The sequence below is a fragment of the Castor canadensis genome, chromosome 7 (assembly GCF_047511655.1).
Source record: "Castor canadensis chromosome 7, mCasCan1.hap1v2, whole genome shotgun sequence".
NCBI classification, from domain to species: domain Eukaryota; kingdom Metazoa; phylum Chordata; class Mammalia; order Rodentia; family Castoridae; genus Castor; species Castor canadensis.
In genome coordinates this window covers 115,102,156-115,124,539 of record NC_133392.1, presented here as the reverse complement: position 1 = coordinate 115,124,539, position 22,384 = coordinate 115,102,156, and the positions used below count along the sequence as shown (strand labels likewise).

Below are 22,384 nucleotides of genomic sequence, written 5' to 3'. Positions count from 1 at the left end.
TTGTTCAGTGTACACAGAACTGTATACAGTGGACCTGTTAGGGTCTTATGTAGCAAAAAGAGATATCCACAATATCAGAAAATAGAAAAAACTGAAAAAAAGAGATATCCACAGTAAAGAAAATAGAAAAATAGAAACTGAAGTTAACCAGGGGAGAAGTGATTTGTATTCCATTCCAGGATTAGGCTCCCTGAGTGTAATGATGAAATAAATCACTTGCATTATTGGTATTAATTTCTGCCTGCAACTCCTTCATTTCCTTCCTGAATCCTGTGTACAGTTGATTTTGAATGTCACACGCATGTGTAAACTACAGCTCCACTTCCTAGTGTGACATTCATCACATTTGAATTTTTCCTAGATTGTTTGCAATTATAGATTTAATGTTCCTGCCAGATTATATATTCCATGAAAGCAGGGGCCATGCCCATCTTATTACCTGCTGGGGCCTACACAGTAGCTGATACACTCTTCCTAAGTAGGTCTGTGACACATTGTAGTGGCTTTCCACTTAAACCTTCCTTCAGGAAGATCCACTAAACCTCTTTGTCAGTTATTCAGTGTTGAGGTCATTACCAAGATAGTTAATATTTCTGGGGGCTCAGGAGCTTTGGACCACCTTGGCTAATTGTCACCTCATTAAAACTGCATTTTCAACAGCCCCTACCTCTAATGCTCTCGTCACCACTCCCCACTGCCACCCCCTGCCCCCAGGGCTCTTGCTCAGCCTGACTTTAATTGAGGCTGTTTGCTAAATGAACTTCACTGGAACAAGCCACTGCACATAGGTCAATGTTGGCTTCTGGTAACAACAGCCATTGACTTCTCTGTTTTAATTTTTTCTAATATTTTGAAAATAGTCTAAAAAGTATAAACAATTGAAAAAGATTCAGAAAGTAAACAAAAGCAAAGAAACAATGTCACCACGGTAAAACTCCGCAACAATGTTAGTTCATGTTGTCTTTTTTCTGTACTGATTTAGCCCAAGGTTGAAACCCTACTTTATGTGTTAGTTAGTAGCCTGCAGTTTTAAAGTAACATTATTGTATATTCATATTTCCATTTTCCATTGTGCTCTTTATAGGACTAAATTTAATAGCATATAAATTCATTAAATAACCTTGTGATATTTTTAAGCCTTTAAAATTGGACACTTAATTCATCTTGTTTTTTTCTCTAGGCTATAAATATTTTGATATAAGTACACATAAAAATACCACAGGGAACCTTTGTGTTTAGTTTTATTTTCCCCTTTGCACAGATTGCTAGAATTGGAATTATTAGGTACAAAAATACACTTTAAAATAGTTTTGATTTCAGACTACACCTAATGCTTACATAATGTAGAAAACAACAAAAATTTTTTTTCATCCAATATGCCCCTCCAAGAGATTGCCACACTTTAGTGTATTTTCTGTCTTTTTAATATATATACATATATATGAACTGTGGATTATGTATATGTATATATATAATGTTTATAGTATATATATTTATACTACTCATATATAGTTATTTTACATAACTTAAGTAATAATTTGTATGTGTGTAATTAAAACTGTTCACATTTTTGATTCACTATGTAAGGTAATGATTTAATTAGTAACATTTTTATACCCATTTAAGGTTTTTTATCTTCTTATGTCTGTTTTCTTTAGTCCAATTCTATTTCTAACTAGTTGTATAAAAATTAAGGATTGCTGAAAGTATTTGTATATATTATATACCTTTGTCTGAATTTTGTGTGATTTCTTAAAAATGGATTCCAATTGTGAATTACTAAGTCAAAAGGTATAAATATTTTAAGGCTCCTGATATATACTGTCAAATTGCTCTCCAGAAAGACTATGACAAATTACATTTTCAGCAGTCTATCAAATTATAAGGCAATTGAAAATAGCATGTTATTTCTGTTTTAATTCTTCTTTCTTTGTTAATGAGGCTGAACTTTTCTAATTTGTTATTATTTGTGCATATTTTCTTCTGTGGAGGTATGGCTCTCATGACATTAGAGATTTGTAAGTGGAGAGACTCAAGCTAGTAAGCTTTCTCTGTCTGCCATTTGATGCCCTTTCCCATGTTATCATGCAACTAAAAAGCCTTCATGAGATACCAACTTCATGTTCTTTGACTTCTCAGCATTCAGAAATGTGAACTAAATAAACCTCTATTCTTTATAAAATTATCCAGTCTGTGGTATTCAGGCATAGCAAAAGAAAAAAGTAGACTAAGGCAGGTATCTTAACGTGTTAGTGATTTTTCTATTACTGTTTATTTTGACTCACAGCTTTGGAAGGTTTAGTCCACGATCTGTTGCCGCATTCTTGTGGCAGGTAACACATCATGGCGAGAGCATGTGGCAGAGGAAAGCTATTCCTCTCTTGGCTACAGAGAAAGACAAAGGAGGAAGATAACATCTGGGGTTCTGCTCTCCCTTTCAAGGCTATACCTTCAATGACCTAAAGTCCTTCCACCACACCCTCCTCTTAAAGGTTCTACCACTTCCCAGTAGTGCCTATCTGGGAACCAAGCCTATGGGCCTTTGGGGGACTCTCAAGATTCAAATTGTAGCACCTAGAGTAGTCAGATTCAGAGACAGAAAGTATATTGGTGGTCATCAGTGACTGGGGGAAGAGGGAATTAAGTGTTTGATGGTCACAGGATTTCTCTTTTATAAGATGAAATATGTTCAGGAAATGGTAGGTCACTTAGTCTGTCACTTCAACTATAAGTCTATTATTTCTTATTTTTGCAAGTGATGAAATTGAGCCTTTCTGAGTTTAAATGAAATGTCCTAGTGACAGAACGAGTCATTGGCAGGCTAGGATTTAATCCATTCTGGGAGGAAGGCTGAGGCTCTTAACCTGCTGATTCATAGATAGGTTCATACTTTCATTAGCCAGTAAGTATTTACCACTGCATTTTCTTCATCCCAGTGCTCTTGCACTGGGCAGTGAGCCAGACAGTTAAGTTTATGTTATGTTACCAATTTGAGGTAGATACACCAGACAGTATACATGTGAACAAACCAAACAGCAACAAATACTGATGGAAATAAAATGCTGTCTGAAATGTGGGTGGGAAGGCTTCTCTAAGGAAGAGACTTATCTCGAGTATAGAGATGGCTTCAGCAAGGTGATATGTAGACAGGAGTGTCCCTGACAGAAGCCACAGTACATGCAAAGATCCAAGGATGGAAATAAGTTTAATATATTTGAAGAAATTTAGAAAAGGTCAATTTAGCAGCATGTAGTAAGGGTGGGGAATAATAAGAGATGGAATAGGAGACTTAAGAATGTAGAACCTCGTAAGCCTTGGGGTCAAGCATCTAGCATTCCCAGAGTGTAATCAAAACCACTAGATGCTTACAGAAAAGAAATGATGATTCAGCTTTTTAACATTCAGTTGGCCTTCATTTTGGATCTACCAAATAGCTCATAGTAGGTGAATCCCAGAAACACACTATTGAATACTGTTGCCCATAAGAAAATTATAGTCTGTTGAGGAAGAAAGAACAGATGATGTCAGTAAAATAAAGCAGCATAACCCGCAGTACAATCTGGAGCCAGAGATGAGTTTTAGTGAAAAAAATTCCAAGGTCAAATAAGATTGGGGATTTTTATTTCACATTTCTGTAGACATTCTCAATGTACACCAGCTTATTAAAAGCTCAGTCATTTATAGTATAGAAACCTGTCCAACTTAGTTCTGCTTAGCACTTCCAAATTTATTTGCACCAAAAGCTGTTTTCAAGTAGTACATGTTAACACGTTTTTTGAAAAAGTATGTGAAACACACTCTGGGAAGCACTGAATGAGGCAACGTGACCATCGGTTTATGTGTTGCGTATTATGGCTTCACTGAAGAGGGACCTGGCACCGGAACAGGAGGGCATCAGGTAGCCTTCCTGGAGAAAGTGTTGCTTCCTGAGGGGTGAGGAGACAGGGTAGCCATATGAAGAGGCAGAGAAGGATATCCATAGAGAAAGAACAACCTGAGCACAGATGTGGAGACCTACATAACCCCATCATCATCTTGGGAAGACAGTTTACAAGCTTCATGCAGGAAGAGAAAGAAAAATTTTGAAGTTTGCTTGTTTTACAAGGTGGAATATTTGTTTAAAAGTGGAGCAAGAGTAGGATGCAGTTCTCCTTGTCAGGAGTTTAGTATGAATGGCTGATTTCTACTTTGCAATAGACCCCCATTCCTGACACAATTGGTCTGATTGACTGACTGGTCTCCTGTCTGCACCATTCTCTTCCATGTCTTGGGAAGGCCAGAAAGCCCCTTGCTGTGCAAGATTCTCCTGTGTCATCTTGCTCAACCTTTCTGAAAGATGGATTTGCTGTTAGTACACATGGCTCTGCAGTCATGATACTGCTATTTCTTTCTTCTCATTGTTCCCAAATACTCTCACACTGTTGCCATCCCATTTTCCCCTCTGCATTCCTCTAGGCTCACTTTTGCATCTGATTTTTGCAAGGCAGTATAATTAGAGCATGTCACACTTTCCTGCAAGAGCATATTCTCATGCACAGTGGGACACAAGGGAATGAAAAAGCTTCACAGATGCCTGAGGGTCTCCTCCTGTACATCCACCATGCCACTTGGGACAGTAGGGATTTTACAGAGATTAGCTTTTCTTCATAGATACTAGATGATTAATAAAGCTAGCCTCTTCCTGTTTAGCACTAACTATGTCCTAAGCACTATACAATGGCTTAATATTATTGTTAGTGTTCATACCCCTAAAATATGTGTCATTAACTCTATTCTCAAAATGAGGGGAAGAAAACTGGAGAGTAGTCTGCCTAAAGTTGTTCAGCAGGTCAGGAAAGATACCATCATCTATACCTCGGTTGTCATTACAAAGATCGTACATCCATACATAATGCCATGGAATGTTTTAACTGTCAACATGAATTTTCTGTGGATTCTGTGTTCACTTCTATTTATTTATCAGGATTACTTGAAAGCTTTTAAAAATAAAGATCCTAGGGACCCATTTCATAACCATTGCCCAGAAGTGAGGGATGGGGCTCAGATATTACTTTCTTCAAAAGCCATGGGTCTCTAGTACATTGGTTCTTATATTTAAGTGCATCACAATCACCTGGAGGGAGATTACAGGGCACCACCCCAGAATTTCTGCTTCTGTTATCTAGGGTGAGACCTGAGAAGATAGATTCTCACATGTGAGTTGTAGAGCCCACTTTGATAATGCTGGTCTAACACAACATCTGGAATTGAGGGAACAAAGCGCAGTAATAAGAACAGTAGAATGTGCATTAGGAAGTGAATGCTCATGCTTCTCTCCTCCTTTCTTTTTACCCTTGGTGTTTAATTTTGTTCCGATCAAACATTTTAATTAAGCAATAGGAAGGGAGAGATGTTAAAGGGGTTCAAAGACAGCTGGTACCAGTTCCCAATTTTACCATCTGCCAAGCAAATGGAATTGCCAGTAGCTACCTCCCAGGTATTACTAGTTTGGGTCTTCATCTTCTTCCTGTTTATCACAGGGAAAGAAATTTACCTTTCCAAACCCAAAAGCTTTACTTTCAGTCTTTAGTTCAGGAGATTTCTTGAGCTATGGAAGTCAGCTATTATGTAAATTCATTTTGTGAATAATTTAGTCCTATTAAGACAGGTACCTCTTTTTCCCAAGGGAAATGTGAGGTTGGAAAATATATGAAATGGTGCAGCTACTGGCTAGTCTGCTGGTAGTCCTAAGCATTGGATCTAGACCTGGTAAAGCTGTTAGCCTTCCATTGGAGAGAGAGGCTTGAGGTTACTAAGAATCTTATTGATGGAATCTGCAAGCATGACATTTGGTAGACTGTTGAATTCTCATGGGAAGGCACTACTAATAGCTTCAGCTGAGCATTGGCATATCAGTTTTTTCACTAATTGAACAGTGGAAAGGGAATGGTCTTCATACACATAACAACTAGATCCAGTCCCAAATCCTACCATTTACTTGAAGTAAGACTTCAAACAAGTTGAGTCCACCCTACATTTTGGTTTCTTGATCTATAACATAGGATGAACTACTCTCCCTCACAGGATTAATATGAGTTTTAAAATGGAAAGAGCTGTGAAGTGCATACCATACATTTGGCAAGTTGGTTATTAGTATAACTTATACCATGTTTTGCTTTTATATAACTTCCTCTGTGTAGGAGGGAAAATAAATATTTGTGAAAATAGATTACGTGCCATGCAGTGTACTGAGCCTTTCTCATTCATCATTTCATTCGTTTTATGGGATTCCTTTTAGGTACTATTTTTCCCATCTTATACAGTAGAAATGGAGAGGTTAAAAACATAGCCCAGAGTCTTACAGCTGGCAGTTGTGGAGTGTATTTGAATTAAGTATGCCTCTTAAATTCAATAGTTGGTCTTCCACCCTTTGTACCTAAGCAAGGAGCCCAGGAAGAATCCTTCTAAGGGAAGACAATTTAGTTTATTTCAAATTTGATTTTTGTGGTTACAGAAAAGTGTTCATTCTTTTGACTTGTTCTTTTAGTTCCTTCAAATTGTAAGCTAATGGGTTGGAGGATATTGTTTATCTCCTCCACTGTTAAATGAGGGATACCAGAGGTTCCATTTCAAAACTCCTCAAGGATAGGTAAGACACCTAAAAAATTAGCTAGCATTTGTTGCCCTTAACGCAGAGAAACTAAAGCAGATACCTTAAAAGCAACTGAGGCCAATAGGAAAAGGGGAACAGGAACTAGAGAAAAGGTTAGATCAAAAAGAATTAACCTAGAAGGTAACACCCACACACAGGAAATCAATGTGAGTCAATGCCCTGTATAGCTATCCTTATCTCAACCAGCAAAAACCCTTGTTCCTTCCTATTATTGCTTATACTCTCTCTACAACAAAATTAGAAATAAGGGCAAAATAGTTTCTGCTGGGTATTGAGGGGGTGGGGGGCAGAGGGAGGGGGCGGAGTGGGTGGTAAGGGAGGGAGTGGGGGCAGGGGGGGAGAAATGAACCAAGCCTTGTATGCACATATGAATAATAAAATTAAAAAAACAAAACAAAAAAAACCTCCTCAAGTCATGGCATCATGTGAGCAAGATACATGCTCCAAGATGTTCTTTACAGGGTAGTTTAGAATGAGAACAATTAGTAATGACAATGTTGAGCCCTGTATGCCTGAAAAATATTGAAAATTAAGAAATATCCGCTACCAGGATATGACCTACTCAAAGAACTACCTTTCTCATTTGACCTAGATACGGCTGCTGGATGTGTGCCCCTCAACCCTAATTTACCTATGACATAGGTAAATACACTCTCCAAATTCCTATTCTTTGTCCTATATATGATTCAATGAGCTGATTATTGCCACTGATCAATTAGAACAAAATGCTTATTAACCAGACTTTGTTTAAGATTCTGTGCTTATCCTATATCCTGAACCCTATGCCTCTCCTCAGTCTGAGCCTGCTTCAGCATACAGCCCTTTCAAGGAAGGACCCTCTGCTAGTTAAGAGTTCTCCAGAGAAACAAAAACAATAGAATCAATATCAATCAATCTCTCTCTCTCTCTCTCCCTCCCCCCACCCTGTTCCTCCTTTCCTCTCTCCCTCTCAGCACCTTGTCTCCCTCCCTCCCTTCTTTTCTCCCTCTCTCCCCCTTTCCCTCCTCCTCTCTCTTTGTGATTTAATACAAGGAATTAGTAAGACCATTGTGGAGGCTTGCAAGTTCCTAAGATTTGTAGTGTGAATCCACAACCTGGTGACCCAAGAGAAGACCAGATGACTTAGTTCCAGTCCAAGCCTAAATGCTCAAGAACCAAGAAAGCCTATGATGTAGGCTCCAAAGCCAGTAAGCTCAGATGAGACCCAGGCAAGAAAAAAGCTGATGCCTAGTTTGAAGACCACAAGGCAGGATGTACCCTCTTGTTCTGTGGAGGGTCAGTCTTTTGTTCTACTCAGGCTTTAACTGATTGCTGAGACAAGTCCAATCAATTTAGAGAGGGCAATCTGCTCTACTCAGTCTAAGATAGAACTGTTAATCTTACCCCAACATCTCTTCACAGAAGCACTCAGAATAATGTTTGACCAAATGTCTGGGCACCCTGTGGCCAATCAACTTATCATCTACTATCCCATGACACCACTCTTTCATCTCATTCCCCCACATCCTATTCTTTCTACCCTTGTTTATTCTTATCTGTAAGAGTCAGCTTTTCACTGCTGTGAAAAAAAAATGCCTGATGTAAACTACTTAAAAGGAGGAAAGATTTATTTTGGCTCATAGTTTCAGAGGTTTCAGTCCATGGTCACTTGACTCTGTTCCTTTTGGGTATATGGTGACAAAGTATAGCATAGTGGGGAATAGGTAATCTGAGCCTACTGGGAAGCAAAAGGAGAGAAAAGGCGGGGTTAAATTTCCTTCCATTAGGATCCACCTTCTTGAAGGTTGCACCATCTTCCAGTAGTGCCAGAGGCTGGTGGCCAAGCCTTTAGCATATGGGCCTTTGGAGAACATTTAAGACCCAAACCATGATACCCTCTATGAGAGAAAAGTCCTTTTTTGCCTAATACTTGAGACTTGCACATCTTATGGTCAGAGCGTTCTTCCTATTGCAATAATTCCACACCCTGCTAGTGTAGTTTCCCCTCCCCCTTATAATAATTCTTTAGAATAAAATCTCTACTTCCTAAGTCTGGATTTGTTTTACTTTAACTGAAACAAATTAAGTGTTCGCTACCAAGAGATTGGTTAAATAATATGGTACATTCAAATGATAAAATAGGATACATTTTCAAAAAGAATATACTGTAATCATTGATGAAGAACGATGTGTGAAATACCATTGATTTTAAAAGGAAGACCATAGGATTACATAATTATATTATCCCATTTGCATAAAATTGAATACAGGTGTATCTTAATGTTTTGGAAGAATATTCTCTAATATTTTCCAACATTTTGTTAGTAGTTATCCTATAGGAGGGAGAAAATTAAAGGGAAGGCTTTGTTTTTTCTTCTATCTTTTTGTATTATTTGAATTTTCTGTAATGAAATTTTATTCTTTTTGGAAACTGAAGAAACGCCACAGTTCATAATAGCTTCATGTTTTTTACATTTGTTTTTTAAAAAAGTCAATGCTGATCATGTAATCTAGGGCCTGCTGAATTGGCCTTGTGGGTGTCCACCCTTTATTATCTCTCAGAGGCCATTCAATCTCAAAAGTCTTACCTGGAAACAGCAACAAAAGGTAGGGACCTGCACAACTCTTTGATTTTCTTCCCAGCTTCAGGAGCCAAAGTCTGCTTGAGACTGGGGACGGTTCCATCTGCTTTCAGTTCTCCCTCTGGGAACCTTCTTGTGGCCAAAATAAAAGGCCAAGGTAGCTGGTGAAACTTTGGGGCCAACCAAAATGAGCCAGCCATCTTTTGTCATTTTGCCTGAGGTTCATCAGTTTCCAGATCCTGATTCCAAAAAATGAGACTTTAAAAATGGAGAAATTCAGTTTTGTTTTATAAAACTTAAGGTTTCCATTTCTTATCACTTAACATTTCTTCCATATTTGTGTGACACCGCCCAGGTTACCTAAATACATATTTTAAGTGTTGTTTTTGTTGTGCCATCATTTTTTGAATCTTCCTCTACTACATTCCCATGGCAACACGAGTGAGGACTCCAACACTTTGAATAAGTGGCAACCTGGTAAATTCCACTACCCCCTTGGCAGTGGTGTCATCCTTCACTCACCATGAGGTCATTGCATTCTAGTTATAAGTGGACAGACACTTACTGCTTCTTTAGCTTTTGTCTTCTGCAGAAGCGTAAAAGACAGCGACTTCTTACAAAAAGACAGTTACCGTCCTTTCTCTCTTTAGTGTCTCCAGATGAGCAGTCTCTCACTGTATGTTAGGCTCTACACTTGAACCTCAGTCCCTCAACACCCAAATATGGATATTTGCAGTGTCAGGGTTCATGCTTACATCACCTATGGGCATTTCCTTCTCTTCTTGAACCAGAATACAGTTGTACACTAGGGTTCTATAGATGATTCCATTTGGGGGAAAAAAAAGTGTTCTGGTTCTTAGGAAAAAGTTTAAAAATAATAGTCACATTGCCTTTCTGTATGTAGTTGAACACTTTCTGAGCTTTGGTGAAATACAGGATAGGAGAAGCTATGTCTTATTAGGACAGCTAAACTGTAAACAACGTAGTTCTTTATGCGCAATATTTATTTGTAACCTGACTTTTGAAACAAAATGACTATTAGAGCAGCTTCTCTGTGCAGTTGTGTTCTTCGTAGTTCTCTCTGCTTTACTCATGCATGTAAGACCTACAAACTTTCCTTTTAAGACCTAACAAACAAAGCCTCTAGTATTGTTTCTGTGCTTTTGAGTTTTGCCCTCAAACCCTGACTGAAGAGACATATTGTTGTCTGTTTTCCATATTCTTTCCAGTTAAATGGTTGGTTGTCAGGACAACAGAATAGAAAGTAGAAGGTCATTGAAAAATCATATGAATTCTTTAAACAAACACAATCAGAGAAAATTTCAGTAAATGCTTGAAAGCAGAGGTAACGAAGAAGAAAAGTTTCAGACACATCCTTTCTTTTACAAACTTGGTATTCCCCTTTAAGAATTGGCTGTAGTTGGAGTTGCTCATAATTTTATTGAAAATTCTAAATAAAGGCATTACCCTTGAAGGGCAGTATGTATGTCATTGTAGCATACTAATCATGAGTTTATGTCACTCTCTTCTGAGACCCTGGCTGTGCTTTTGACAGAGCCCCTGTAAGACAGACAGCCCTCTGTGGTCCTTCAATTGTCTGTCAGTCCTTCAATTGTCTGTCAATACGAGGCATAGAATGAATGTTCCTAGTCCACATTGCAGGCATGTATGATCTTAGATCTTCACAGTACCCTCTATAGATGGGTTTTACGATGTGTATATGCAAGGAGACTAAATTCAGAGAGTGTAAGTGACATTTTTCCCAAGGGTCTTAAGGTTTGAGAGGTCGCTACATGAATTAGAGCCAGATTATCCTGGCTGCTGAAATCATTCTTCATAATAGCACAGGGTGTCACTGTTGAAAAGTGAAGAGTAGCCATTTAAGAATATTCTAAGATTAAATATATACTTTTGAAACAATAGTAGAAAACCTTTTTTCAAAGGAAAAATGGTTGAAATAAAAAGGAATAATATGTAATTGAGCATTCATTAAAATAAACAATAAATCCTCCCTTCCCAGGGTAAATTTAGTGTAGCTTATTTGCACATGGAGGGAAAACATCTGATTGAAAAGTGAAAATTTTGGTCAGTTACCTGAATCATGTTTGGTCTACACGATAGAAAAGCCCCAGATGTCTTCAAATCACCAGATGTTTGACCTTATATGGTTAACAGCAGGCCACTGACTGGCTTTCTCATGTGAGAATGGCTGTTTGACACCTGGTCGATAGATCCACTGTTAGAAGGCTGTTATCATTTTGTAAACCAGTAGTGTGCAAACAGGATCTAGAACAGAGAACAACACTGGCCACTAACACGGTGTCTACTGGGATGTGATAGAGTGAGTAAATAATACCATAAAAGGATGTGTATGTAATTTCAAAAAATTTCCTTTTGAGATCATTTCTTTCCTATCTTTTTTTAGTGATCAAACATTCTGTCAAATGATCCTGACTATAATATAGGTTTGTATTTAGTGAATCAATGAGATAAAATTAAAAACTAAGAAAATTGTAACTGCCCCTAGACTCTTTATGTTGTGTTGTACTGGATTGTGGAAAAAACTCCAGAAAAGTATGAAAACCACTACTTCAAACCCTGTAGTGTCTTCAGCAAAATGATAGCTAAAATATTTTATATTATTTCCTAAATTTGCCTTCCCCCTAGAAGTGGGGAACTCTCCAGGGCAGGACAGTTTGTATGGGTCCTGAAATCAGTGGTCATCTTAACAAACAAGTGTTTTACTGACAGAATGTTTCCTTTTGAAACCAACATTGGTCCTTAAAATAACCCCAAAAGTTCTCTGCACTCTTAAACCTTCTGCACTCTTAAAACATTTCACTCTAAAGACATTCCATAGAGACAGGACCACATGTTGACACTTTTTTGTTCTGAAAAAAAAAAAAAAAACCCGAATTCCATCACTGTGAATATCTTAACAGCTTTCACAGTTTTTGCAGTTTGCTCTCATGACCCTAAAAGCATATATCTCCACATGCTGTAATATCCCAGAACTCTTCTCGAGCTTTATAAACTCAGCTATAATGAACTAAGTAATATCTACTAGGTAATGTTCAATACTCCAGGAACAAGGAGTCCTAATAACCATAATAGATCTTGCATTTGTTGGACATTAGCCATGTGGCAGGCACCATGCTAAAGTGTTCTATTAGCATTATCTTGCTTGATTATCATAACCACTCTAGGAGAAAAACAATATTATTCTAGCCTTTTTACAGGTGAGGAAACTGTTACAGGGAAATGAAATTCCTTGCTGAAGATCACAAGCCATGCCCTCCCAATCAAGAGTGTTCAGAATTCCCACATGCTATGCTAACCCACCTGCCTCTGACAGTACATCATCTACAAAAAAGAACTGTACCCTCAAGGTGGTTATCATCAGAATTAGAAGAGTGGGGCTCAAGGAAAAAAGCCATTGTATAGAACAGAATAATGTAATTCCAAAAACCATGCTGTAGAATAGAAGAGGAAAGGGTGATTAATTATGATCTACCCATGGAAGGCTTTTTGGAGGTGTCTTTAGGCTAGGTGAGAACAAAATAGGGCATTGCCAATTATCTAGAGAATTAGGTCACTGTGAGTGCAAAAGTGGATGATTTCAAGCTAAAAAGACTGTAGCTTATGCTCTGAATAGTTCAGAATAGACATCCACGCCAGTAGGATCTGTTGGATTTTGGCCAGCTGTCCTGGTCTCCACCTGACTATGGCCTTGACATGGATGAGCTTCCTGCCCCAAATGGGGGAGGGGTGCAGAATGTCACTGTGCAACAGGAGGTATCAGAGAAGTAGAGAAAGTCTATCTGACTCAGGAGCTGTGGGCCCAGTCTAGACACTGCTTCCATAGCTGGTTGACCCTGGGGGAATCTCCTCCCTCTCTGGTTTTAGTTTTCTGTAGTGCAAAAGAAATACACTAACATTAATAATCTTCAAGGGCTATTTGAGGTCTAATGTCTGATATTGGAACAAAGGAACAGGAGAAGAGAAGAGGAGAGGAAGAAGCTAGGAGCTTCAGTCTGTTGGGATTTCTTGATTCTTGAAGCTTTGTTCCTAGACACAGCAGAGCCTTCTGTAAATAAAGCTGCTTTCCTTGCCTCTCTATGACAGTCCACACCTACCTCCTCTAATCTGTAGAATACAGTAGAAAAATTCTAGACTGGATTCAGAGAATTCTGGAATGAAATTCTGATTCTGATCCAATCCCTGATCGAGCTATCTCATTCCATAGGTTACTTTGAACAAATTATGTAACTGTTTTGTGCCTTTGTTTCTATAACTGTAAAATAATAGACTTTATTACCATAGACTCTTACTCACAGAGCTGAATTCTATTGCCATAGAAAATAGTTCTTATACTGTAAATTTGTTACTAGTACTGAAGGTGAAAGCAATTGAAAAGTGCCAGGAATAGTGACTAAAGGCCAATAGGTTTCAATAAACAGACACTATTATGTTTATGATATCTTGCTAAAATACAAGTTGTATATGTCACTTTTCAACTCATTGACCTATAGTGGATACTGCTTGTTTTCTGGATTACTACTTAAACCAGACTTGTCTGGGCTCGGAGAATTGAGGATTTCTGTTCTACTACAGAAACATACTATCCATAACACCTTGCCCCTAGCATCTTCCATGTACTAGTGAGAATTGTGGGCCTATTGGTCAAGCTGGGCATGTGCATTGGCCTTGAAACATTCTATCGCCCCTGAGTTAGAGAGATGAGAGTATATTACTGATGGGATTATATTAAGTAGTATATTGCAATAGCATTCGAGAATTAAAATTAATAGACTCTTTTCTCTCTCAACTTATATTCAGCATCAAGTGGACTGTATATGAGTGTGTATGTTTAATCTTTTGTCTAAATTGATTGAACTGTGTCTCATTCTCTCTCTTAATCTGTAAATTCTGGTAAATGAACATTATTGAGAATGTATTATGTTCTAGATGGTGCTGGGTGTTAAAAGTTAGAGAAAATGAATACAGAGATAAATAAAAGAGAATAAAAATACATATGGTATATTTGTTAACACTTAATGTAGGTCAGAATACATGGTCTGGGAAATAAGGATATCCCTGAGGCATTATAAGACAGAATAACTAAACGATGTAATTCAGAAGATGTATTAGCTAGGACAGGATCTGCTAGACAGTAAGTACCCTGAGGGCAGGGACCTCACCTGTCTTGATCCTTTATATATTTCAACACTGTGACAGTACATGGCACAGAGTAAGTACTAGGTAAACATTTCCTTAACGAATGATGTAAATTATCATAGTTAAATCTGTGATGTAAAAATAGAATTGAATCCTCAGTTTAAAATGAGATTATTTTTAGGAGACATACGGAAAAATTACTGTTTCAGAAGATATTTTTCAACACATGGCAGAATATACCAGGTTTTGGTTTCTCATTAATTTCTCTGGTTGAGAGAATTGTTCTGAATGTGTGAGTCCAATTCAGGAGCCAGGATTACTGGAATGTTTTTCAATCAGTCTTGTATCAGAACTGATCTGCCTAAGTGATCTGAGGTCTGTACAGAGGAATTTGGATGTTGGGTATGGGCCAACCTCCTAATTCTATCAGTTCTTTTAAAATTATTATCAATAGCTACATCTACAGACAGATATAAACACATGGATGGTATTATGTTTTGCTTTGTGGGAGTTCATGCTTCAGAGAACTTTGGTGCCCCACCAGAGTCAGGCTAGGTCTTAACAATCTTTGAAACCATGTGAGCATGTGGTATGCCTGTGTGAGGCACCACACTTACATCTGCCACCACATGCTTTAAAATAACTCCAGTGTATTGTTTGAGAGTTGTATATTCTTGGTTTTTGGTTCCTGTTCCTAAGTCAGATTGAATGTAGGTTCAGTCTCAAAGGACTCCAGGACCCTCTCTGCTAGCAGGGCAGGGTGTCATTTAGCACGGTCTGGGCCAGTCTGGTTGGCCTGTTGACCTTGGCAAAACTGAGCTGGGACTGCCATACCATTGCCAAGCACAAAGAACCAGGGTCAAATGCCACCCACGTCCAAACCTCTCTCTGACATTTCTATTTGGGCCTGGAGCCAGCTCTCCCCCTGGGTTTCATTTCACTGTAGGAATACAAAGGAACACTGAACCTTCCAGTTAATTCAACACCCCACCCCTCCTCCCCCTTCCTGGAGAGGATAACAGTTCTGTTGACCATTATAATGCATTTTCTGTCTCCCAGCAATCCACATAGTCATTAATTTCTGCTGCTGACATCAGGAAAGAGGATTATGTGTGTGTCTGAAACTGTTCCCAAAGTGCTCATTAGTCATAGATAATTGAAGAACTGGTAGGGGAAGATTTGGTGTAATAGGAGCCCCCGCCTGAGTAGAGGGACTGCAACCACCAGATAATTGTAGACTCTGCTTTTGACCACTCAGACTGAATCTGTCCATCCAAATGGGAACTCATAGAGTCCAAGAGCCTATAGGCAATTGTTTTTTTATATCCCAAGGTAAGGTAGGGGTGTGTGCACAGCAGAGCCCAACCAATGCAAGAACACAGGTGAATTGCCTGTGGTTTCTTTATCTTCAGCCTGAGGAGCAGGGTTTAGAAAAGATGCATGGACTTCTTAATTGCGCTCTTTTAAAAAAATTTTTATTATCATGTTATTGTTGTACTGGGAGATACATTGTGACATCACGAAAGTGCTTACAGTGTATCATAGTTAAATTCACTCCCTCCGTCATTCTCTCTTATCCCTTCTCTCCCTATTCCCGGAACAGTTGAACAGGTATCATTTTTTTCATTTTCGTATAAGTACATAATATTTCTACCATATTCACCCTCCAACACTCTTTTCTTATATCCTCCCCACTCCACTGGTACCAACCCTGAGATAGGACCTGATTTATGTTCCTGGCCTCCGTTTTTGAGAGAGAGAGAGAAAAAGACATTTTTGTTTATTTAAAATATCTATACAGAGAGTTTAATTATGAAATTTCCATGTACATGCATATGAAATTGATTCATCTCCATTTTTATCCTTTCTACCTTAGTCTTCTTTTTATGGTGAGCTTAACAAGTTTAAAAATTCTGTATTCATTCTTGTATAGGAAATACATCAATCATATTTACCTTATTAATGTCCTTCTTTTACTCTCCCTCTCCCATTAGTGCCCTTCGCTTAACATGACCTGGTTTTCGTTCTTGTCGTTCAGTGTTTGGGCGACTATTCATTGGCCAGTGGCATTTTGCCTGTGCTTAAGTCAGTGTGATCCTCCCACCCCACTACACTTCCTCACCCTTTCCCCTATCCTGTGTTGTTTAATGGTTTTCAGTGTGTTTTGTTGTGTCTTATTCCTACACAGATGTGATGTATTTCATTATTATTCGCTATCTTTCTTTCCTTCTTTTCCTCCTCCCTTGGTCTCCTCTACCAGTCCCACGTTTGGATACATGTTCTGTATATATTTCTGTGCATATGTAATATCTCTTGTTTTTGTACTAGGCCTGTATTCTACATAGGAGAGAGAACATGCAGCCTTTGGCTTTCCTCCAGTTCCATCCATTTACCTGCAAACGACATTTCATTCTTCTTTGTGGCTGATTTAAATTCCATTGCATATAAATACCACATTTCTTAATCCATTCATCAGCTGTGGGGCATACTGGCTATTTCCATAGTTGGGCTACTGTGAATAATGATGCAATAAACATAGGAGTAAGAGTACAAGTGTTTTTATTGTAACATGACTTACATTCCTTCAGGTATATCCCTAGGATAATTGTGTTTCTGTTTCAACTTAAGATAGCTTGTTTGGATCACTAAAGAAATGCAAAGTCATGATATAGAAGCAGCACAAATGATAGAGAAGATTACCCAACACTGGATCCCATTTTCTGCTGTAACCATATTCTGTTTATTTTTTCTAGGGTTTTTCTGTAAGTACATCTGCATAAATTTGCATCTTTCAAAAAAAAATCACGAGTATGATCATATTCTGAATACTATTCTGAATTTTACCACTTTCCCTTAATTTAACTTAGAACTTCCTTTCAGATCCATACCTGGATTCAACTGCATTCATTTGAATGGCTATGTGGGATTCTGATTTTTTACTTTGACCAGATTTAAGATAGTAACACAAGGAATGGGTTTTCAAAGTAGAACTGTTAGAAACTATAGATTAGTAAAAAGCAAAAAATCATCCCATCTCCTCCACCCTATTGTCTATATGTCATCTCAAGGATATATTTTCACAAATAGTCTATCTGCCTTCTTTGTCGTTCTTACAATGAAGTCATACTCTATAACATTTTGCCATCCACATATTTCAATTGGCCTGATTATTTTAAAGATTTAAAACTATTGCCCGTGCTATTTTATCACACTACAGGTTTATTTTATTACAACCCAAATCTAAGTACTCAGGTACTAGCTGCCTTGCTATGCCTGCAGTCAGTTCTCTGCTGTCTCTCCCATGTAGGATGTCTCTGTTCTCTGCTCCACACACACACACTCACCCCGCCCCTCCTGTGCCTGTCTTGCTAACAGACTGGATGCCTCAACTTCATTACCCATCATGCTCCCTAGAATAAACATGCCTTTTGTTGTGATGGCATCCACTTTCCTGGAGCATTTGAGTACTGAAATCAGCAACGACCTACCTGTTGTTCCAGCTAAACTTGAGTGTTTTATTCATTCTCCTGGACTAATCTAACAGGTTCCCACCTCAGTTCTCTGGGAACAGTACATACATTCTACCTTTCTAGCCTTTTCTTTATGGCACCTGTAGTCTTGGTTTCCCATTCTCCTAATCCAAAACATCAATGTCAGCCTTTTGAGGTCAGTGTCTCCTCTTTCACTTATATGCCAGCACCAAGAATTTTGCACAAGTTAGATGGAAATCAGTGTGGACCATCTTGTAACCATGGTTTCTGTAAGGTTTGTGAAATGCATGAGGGAATGAGTGGGTAAAGTCTAGCAGAGATTGCATATGCTGAGGCAGTGAAATCTTGATTTACTCTGGGAAAATTGATGCTGTGGTTTATTTAACTTAATGGTGAAAGAAAAGCAAAACAAGAATTCATTTTGGGAAAAATAATTAAGTAGCCTCCACAGCTCTAGTACACTTCATGTACCTGTAGCTGCTGTGATTTCAGAGAGATGGTTTCTCAAAGACTCTCACCTATTCCTATAATCCTTTTTTATGCCACCCTATGTTCTTTTGATCTTTAGATAAACAAAGTTCCTTCTTGCTTGAGGTCAGATAGATGATTCATGAACACTGTGGTTCTTATTGAAGGAGGAATGCTCATCTTTGTATGTATTATTTTTGTTTCCAGCCTCCACCATGACCTGTTTTTTTTTTCTTGCTCTAAAAAATGTCTCCTATCTTCCTCAGTTGTTCCAGCTATATTTTGGTGCTCAGTGTACAAGTTCCTAGTGGCTACTATATTGGACATGGAAGCTCCATAAGCCATTACAGTTGTTTCAGTCTTCTTGGCTAAACTTTTTTCATACTCACTTTTACAGATAGAAGTTCATTAGTTAAAGTGAATAAGCCTGGTGCTGTGGATGTGTTCTGTTTCCGTTCAGAGGAGGATGGTTGGGCCACTAGCCCTCTGCTTATCCACCTCTTCCTATACACACACACACACACACACACACACACACACACACACACGAAGTGGCTTAGCACCCAACAAATTCTTGACTACACACTCAGAATCTTAGAATCTTAGGGCTCCAGATCTTAGCATATATCTGGGCTAACACCTACTCCATCCTTACAGTGCAGAAATACTTATTATCTAATTCCTTGGGGGTTTAGGAGAGAGCGCAACCTCTGCTAAACACCTAGCAACAGATGCATCATTTCATTTTCTTCTGACTCATATGGTTTTCTCTGTCCTTATCTCATCTTCCTAACTAGGTTGGGAGCAAGAACTGCCTTTTATAGCCCCACAGTGCTCACACAAAGCAAGACAATCAATAAATTATTAACTGAAGGCCTGACTGACTGTAAGAATACAAGGTCACTTGAAATATCAGGGTCACTACATTGCACAACTCAAAGAACATCCTTCAAATTGTATTCTATGGTTGTGCAAGTGGCAGCCTCATGAAGTCTAAAAGGTTTATCCAGCTAAGAAAAAGTTTTAAAAAATTCTTTATTGGGATGAAATACTTCTCTCCCTTATCCTCTGATAGGAAGCAACTACAAAAGTAAATTTTCTCAACTTCTTTAGGACTATATGTTCACCTAGTCTTTGTTTATAATCCTTTTAGAATTTCCCATTAATGGAATTTTTTTCTGCTTTGAGTGACACCTCAGTCAGTACTCCTAGGTTGTAAAGCATCACAAAACACAATCCATGTATACCCAGCACATAAAACTGAGGTCACCAAATAAGCAAAGGGAGTCTATGGCTGCATGTTGTCTATCTTTATGAAGGTGAGAAAATGCAGGGAGGGAGAAAGGAGCAAAGAGATTCTCTTAAGAGAATCCTTTGCTTTCTTTTGTATATTCCAAACTGATGGCTATTTTTTCCTCCTTTCTACCTAGGAAACCAAGTGCTGCCCCCTGGAGCTTCTCTTGGCAGTGGGCTCACTCCAGAAGCAGCCAAAGATCTGGGCCTTCCCACAGGGATTGCAGTGGCAGCCTCGCTCATTGACGCCCATGCAGGAGGACTAGGTAACTTCTTTTCCCATGCCCACGACCAGCTCTGTGTGAAAATAGAATGTTCCCCAGAATCCAACACACTTATTTTCTGTTTTTAAAGTGTCTTTTGTCTCTGCCCCTAACAGGTTGTGGGGAACAGCAGAGACCTGAACGTCCTAAAAAAAAAAAATCATCTATTGATCTGATCGTGATTAACTAAAGATAAATATCAAGAGATTATCGCAGTGAACAAACCAAAGTCCCACTCCTTTTCGAGAGAAAATTCTCATTGTTCTCCATTAGCCTATATTTTTATAGCTTAATAATATTTGTTTGGGATAGCAAATCTCCTGAAACCTATTGTGGTACTATGATAAAGGAACTCCATAGGCAGTCAGAACATCAGGATTAAATTTCTCTTCTGCCTACAAATAGGGTGTCTCTCATCACTTCTGTTTCCTCTTCTATGAAAAGAACTAGCTGTACCCCTTTGTGGGATTCTTAAGAAAAATGATGATGCTAATAAAGCAGCTGGCATAGTGTCTGGTGCATAGTAGGTACACAATAACAAAACCTTTCTCTTTGGTTTTCTCACTCTAGAACCACAATGTCTGACATAGGTGATGATCTCAAGTTACCACTCTGGTAGGAAATGTCTATGAGCAACACTGTCTTCTCTGTGGATAGACAGGTAGAGAAGAACCCAATACTGAACTGACTGCCTTCCCTGAATTTGCCGTAATTTTCCATCTTCCACTTTCTATTACAGAATTCAGTTTTCAGATTTTGTGTAGGTTGAGGTCAGAAACAGCCTAACTGGATAAACTCTGTGATAAAAGAGTTTATCAGTAAGAACCTCGTTTTGGAATGGAAATTGGATACCATCCAGACCTCTCATAAACAAGCCCTGACAACTATGGTCATGTCAAGTGCTGGCCTGGCATGACCTACCTTAGACCCCACATTCTGACCAGTAGGAGAGGTCAGCCCTAGGCCTTGGTGATACTGCTAGATAATCCTTCCTAAGGACAGCTTGAGATGAGAGGATAAAGATCAAAGAAGCAAATACAACTCAACTCATGCTTTTCCCAGCTCTGGAAACAGAGGAGGAAGACTTTGTGGGAATGAAAATCAATGATAAAAGAACATTTTGTTCTCAAGGTGCTGGTTAGTGAGTTCTCCAGCAGACAGCCAGCGGATAGGAGTAGCTTTGTTTGCTCTTTGTGGTGGTGATTCTGGCCAGGGCTCCTGCTGCTGATATTTTTCTACCTTGTAAAAATAGCATTAACTTTGTTCCAGGTCTGTTCTTGGCTCTAGCACCTCAACTGTCATGAAAGGCTGTAAAAACCTCGTTTCTCTCTTAGGACCTTCTCCTCTCAGTTGCTCATCTCTGTTAGACAAACTCCTCATTATCCATCAAATCTTGAAGATAGTATCATCTTCTGTGGGGTGTTTTCCCTGACTCCCAAAGCTAATTTAAACCCTCCTTCTTTGTTGCCACTGTGTTTTGTATTTGCAGGTTTATGTATGCAACATTGTCTCATCTACTAATTTGTAAGCTCTTTTTACCATAGCTCATATCCCAGCAGCTTGTTATAGTACTTTGCACATGAAGAACTCTTAACACATCCATATTTAGTGAATTATTGATGGATTGAATGAATGAATAAATGGCATTCCCTCCATGGGAAATGAATATTTCAGCTAAGAGAATTAGTAACCTCTCATTACAGAGGCAACTACCCCAATACAGAATGTATACCTGTCTCCATTCTCCAGGAGCAAAACAGTTTGGTTCGAATAACGCCTAAGTTACTCCTAGATGTCTGGAAATCTCCGTCCTTTGTGTTTCCAATACATTAGCAGGATTTGGCCAAGAGCAAACTTTGTGGCTAAGTTCAGCACGACTCTTTGATTACCAATACTGGAGTCTTTGCCAGATGTTGAATTGGCTTAAATTGTTGCAGAGTCAAACCAAAATGAGGATTTTTAGTTTTTAAATTTTTTAATGGCAGAAGAATTTACTTAGCCAGTGTTGGAAAAGATCTTCTGGTCTGTGACCTGGTAGAGCAAAGCATAATTTGTTCCAATCAGCAATAAAACATGCAAATCTCTTATCTCACCATTAACAGTGTTCTAGAAGAGAGGGTAGGCAGGCAGGATTTTAGATAACTTGATATGGGGGAGTATTTATTTATAACTATTATATATACTAAATGTAGCCTGTTTAAGGAAGGAACATACTTACTAGCAATAGTCTCCTGCATTTCTGCACCTAGACTTACTAAGCACATCCTGAATTGCTTCTCACAGCAGCTTTGTAGTACAATGAGGACAGGTATGTGTACTGTCATGTTTTCCTAAGTCTCAGGTGTTATCCTTCATTCTCAAAGCAACTTTTGCATACTATTATTTTGTTCTATTTGTCAAATGAATCAGTAGAGGCTTACAATATTGCCTCTGGTGAAAGTCACACAGATAACTGGTGATGCATGATTAAACTCACAC

At 38.6% G+C, this 22,384-nt stretch overlaps 1 protein-coding gene across 8 annotated transcripts in view; it reads left to right on the top strand.

Annotated features, from left to right (window-relative positions):
• Positions 1-22,384, top strand: part of Fggy (FGGY carbohydrate kinase domain containing) — a 397,186-nt gene that overhangs the window by 173,317 nt on the left and 201,485 nt on the right. For all 8 annotated transcript variants that reach the window (XM_074079968.1, XM_074079973.1, XM_074079974.1 and 5 more), the window contains one exon: positions 19,781-19,909. In XM_074079968.1, the coding sequence (XP_073936069.1) occupies positions 19,781-19,909 (129 nt within the window). The remainder of the gene's footprint in view (positions 1-19,780; positions 19,910-22,384) is intronic.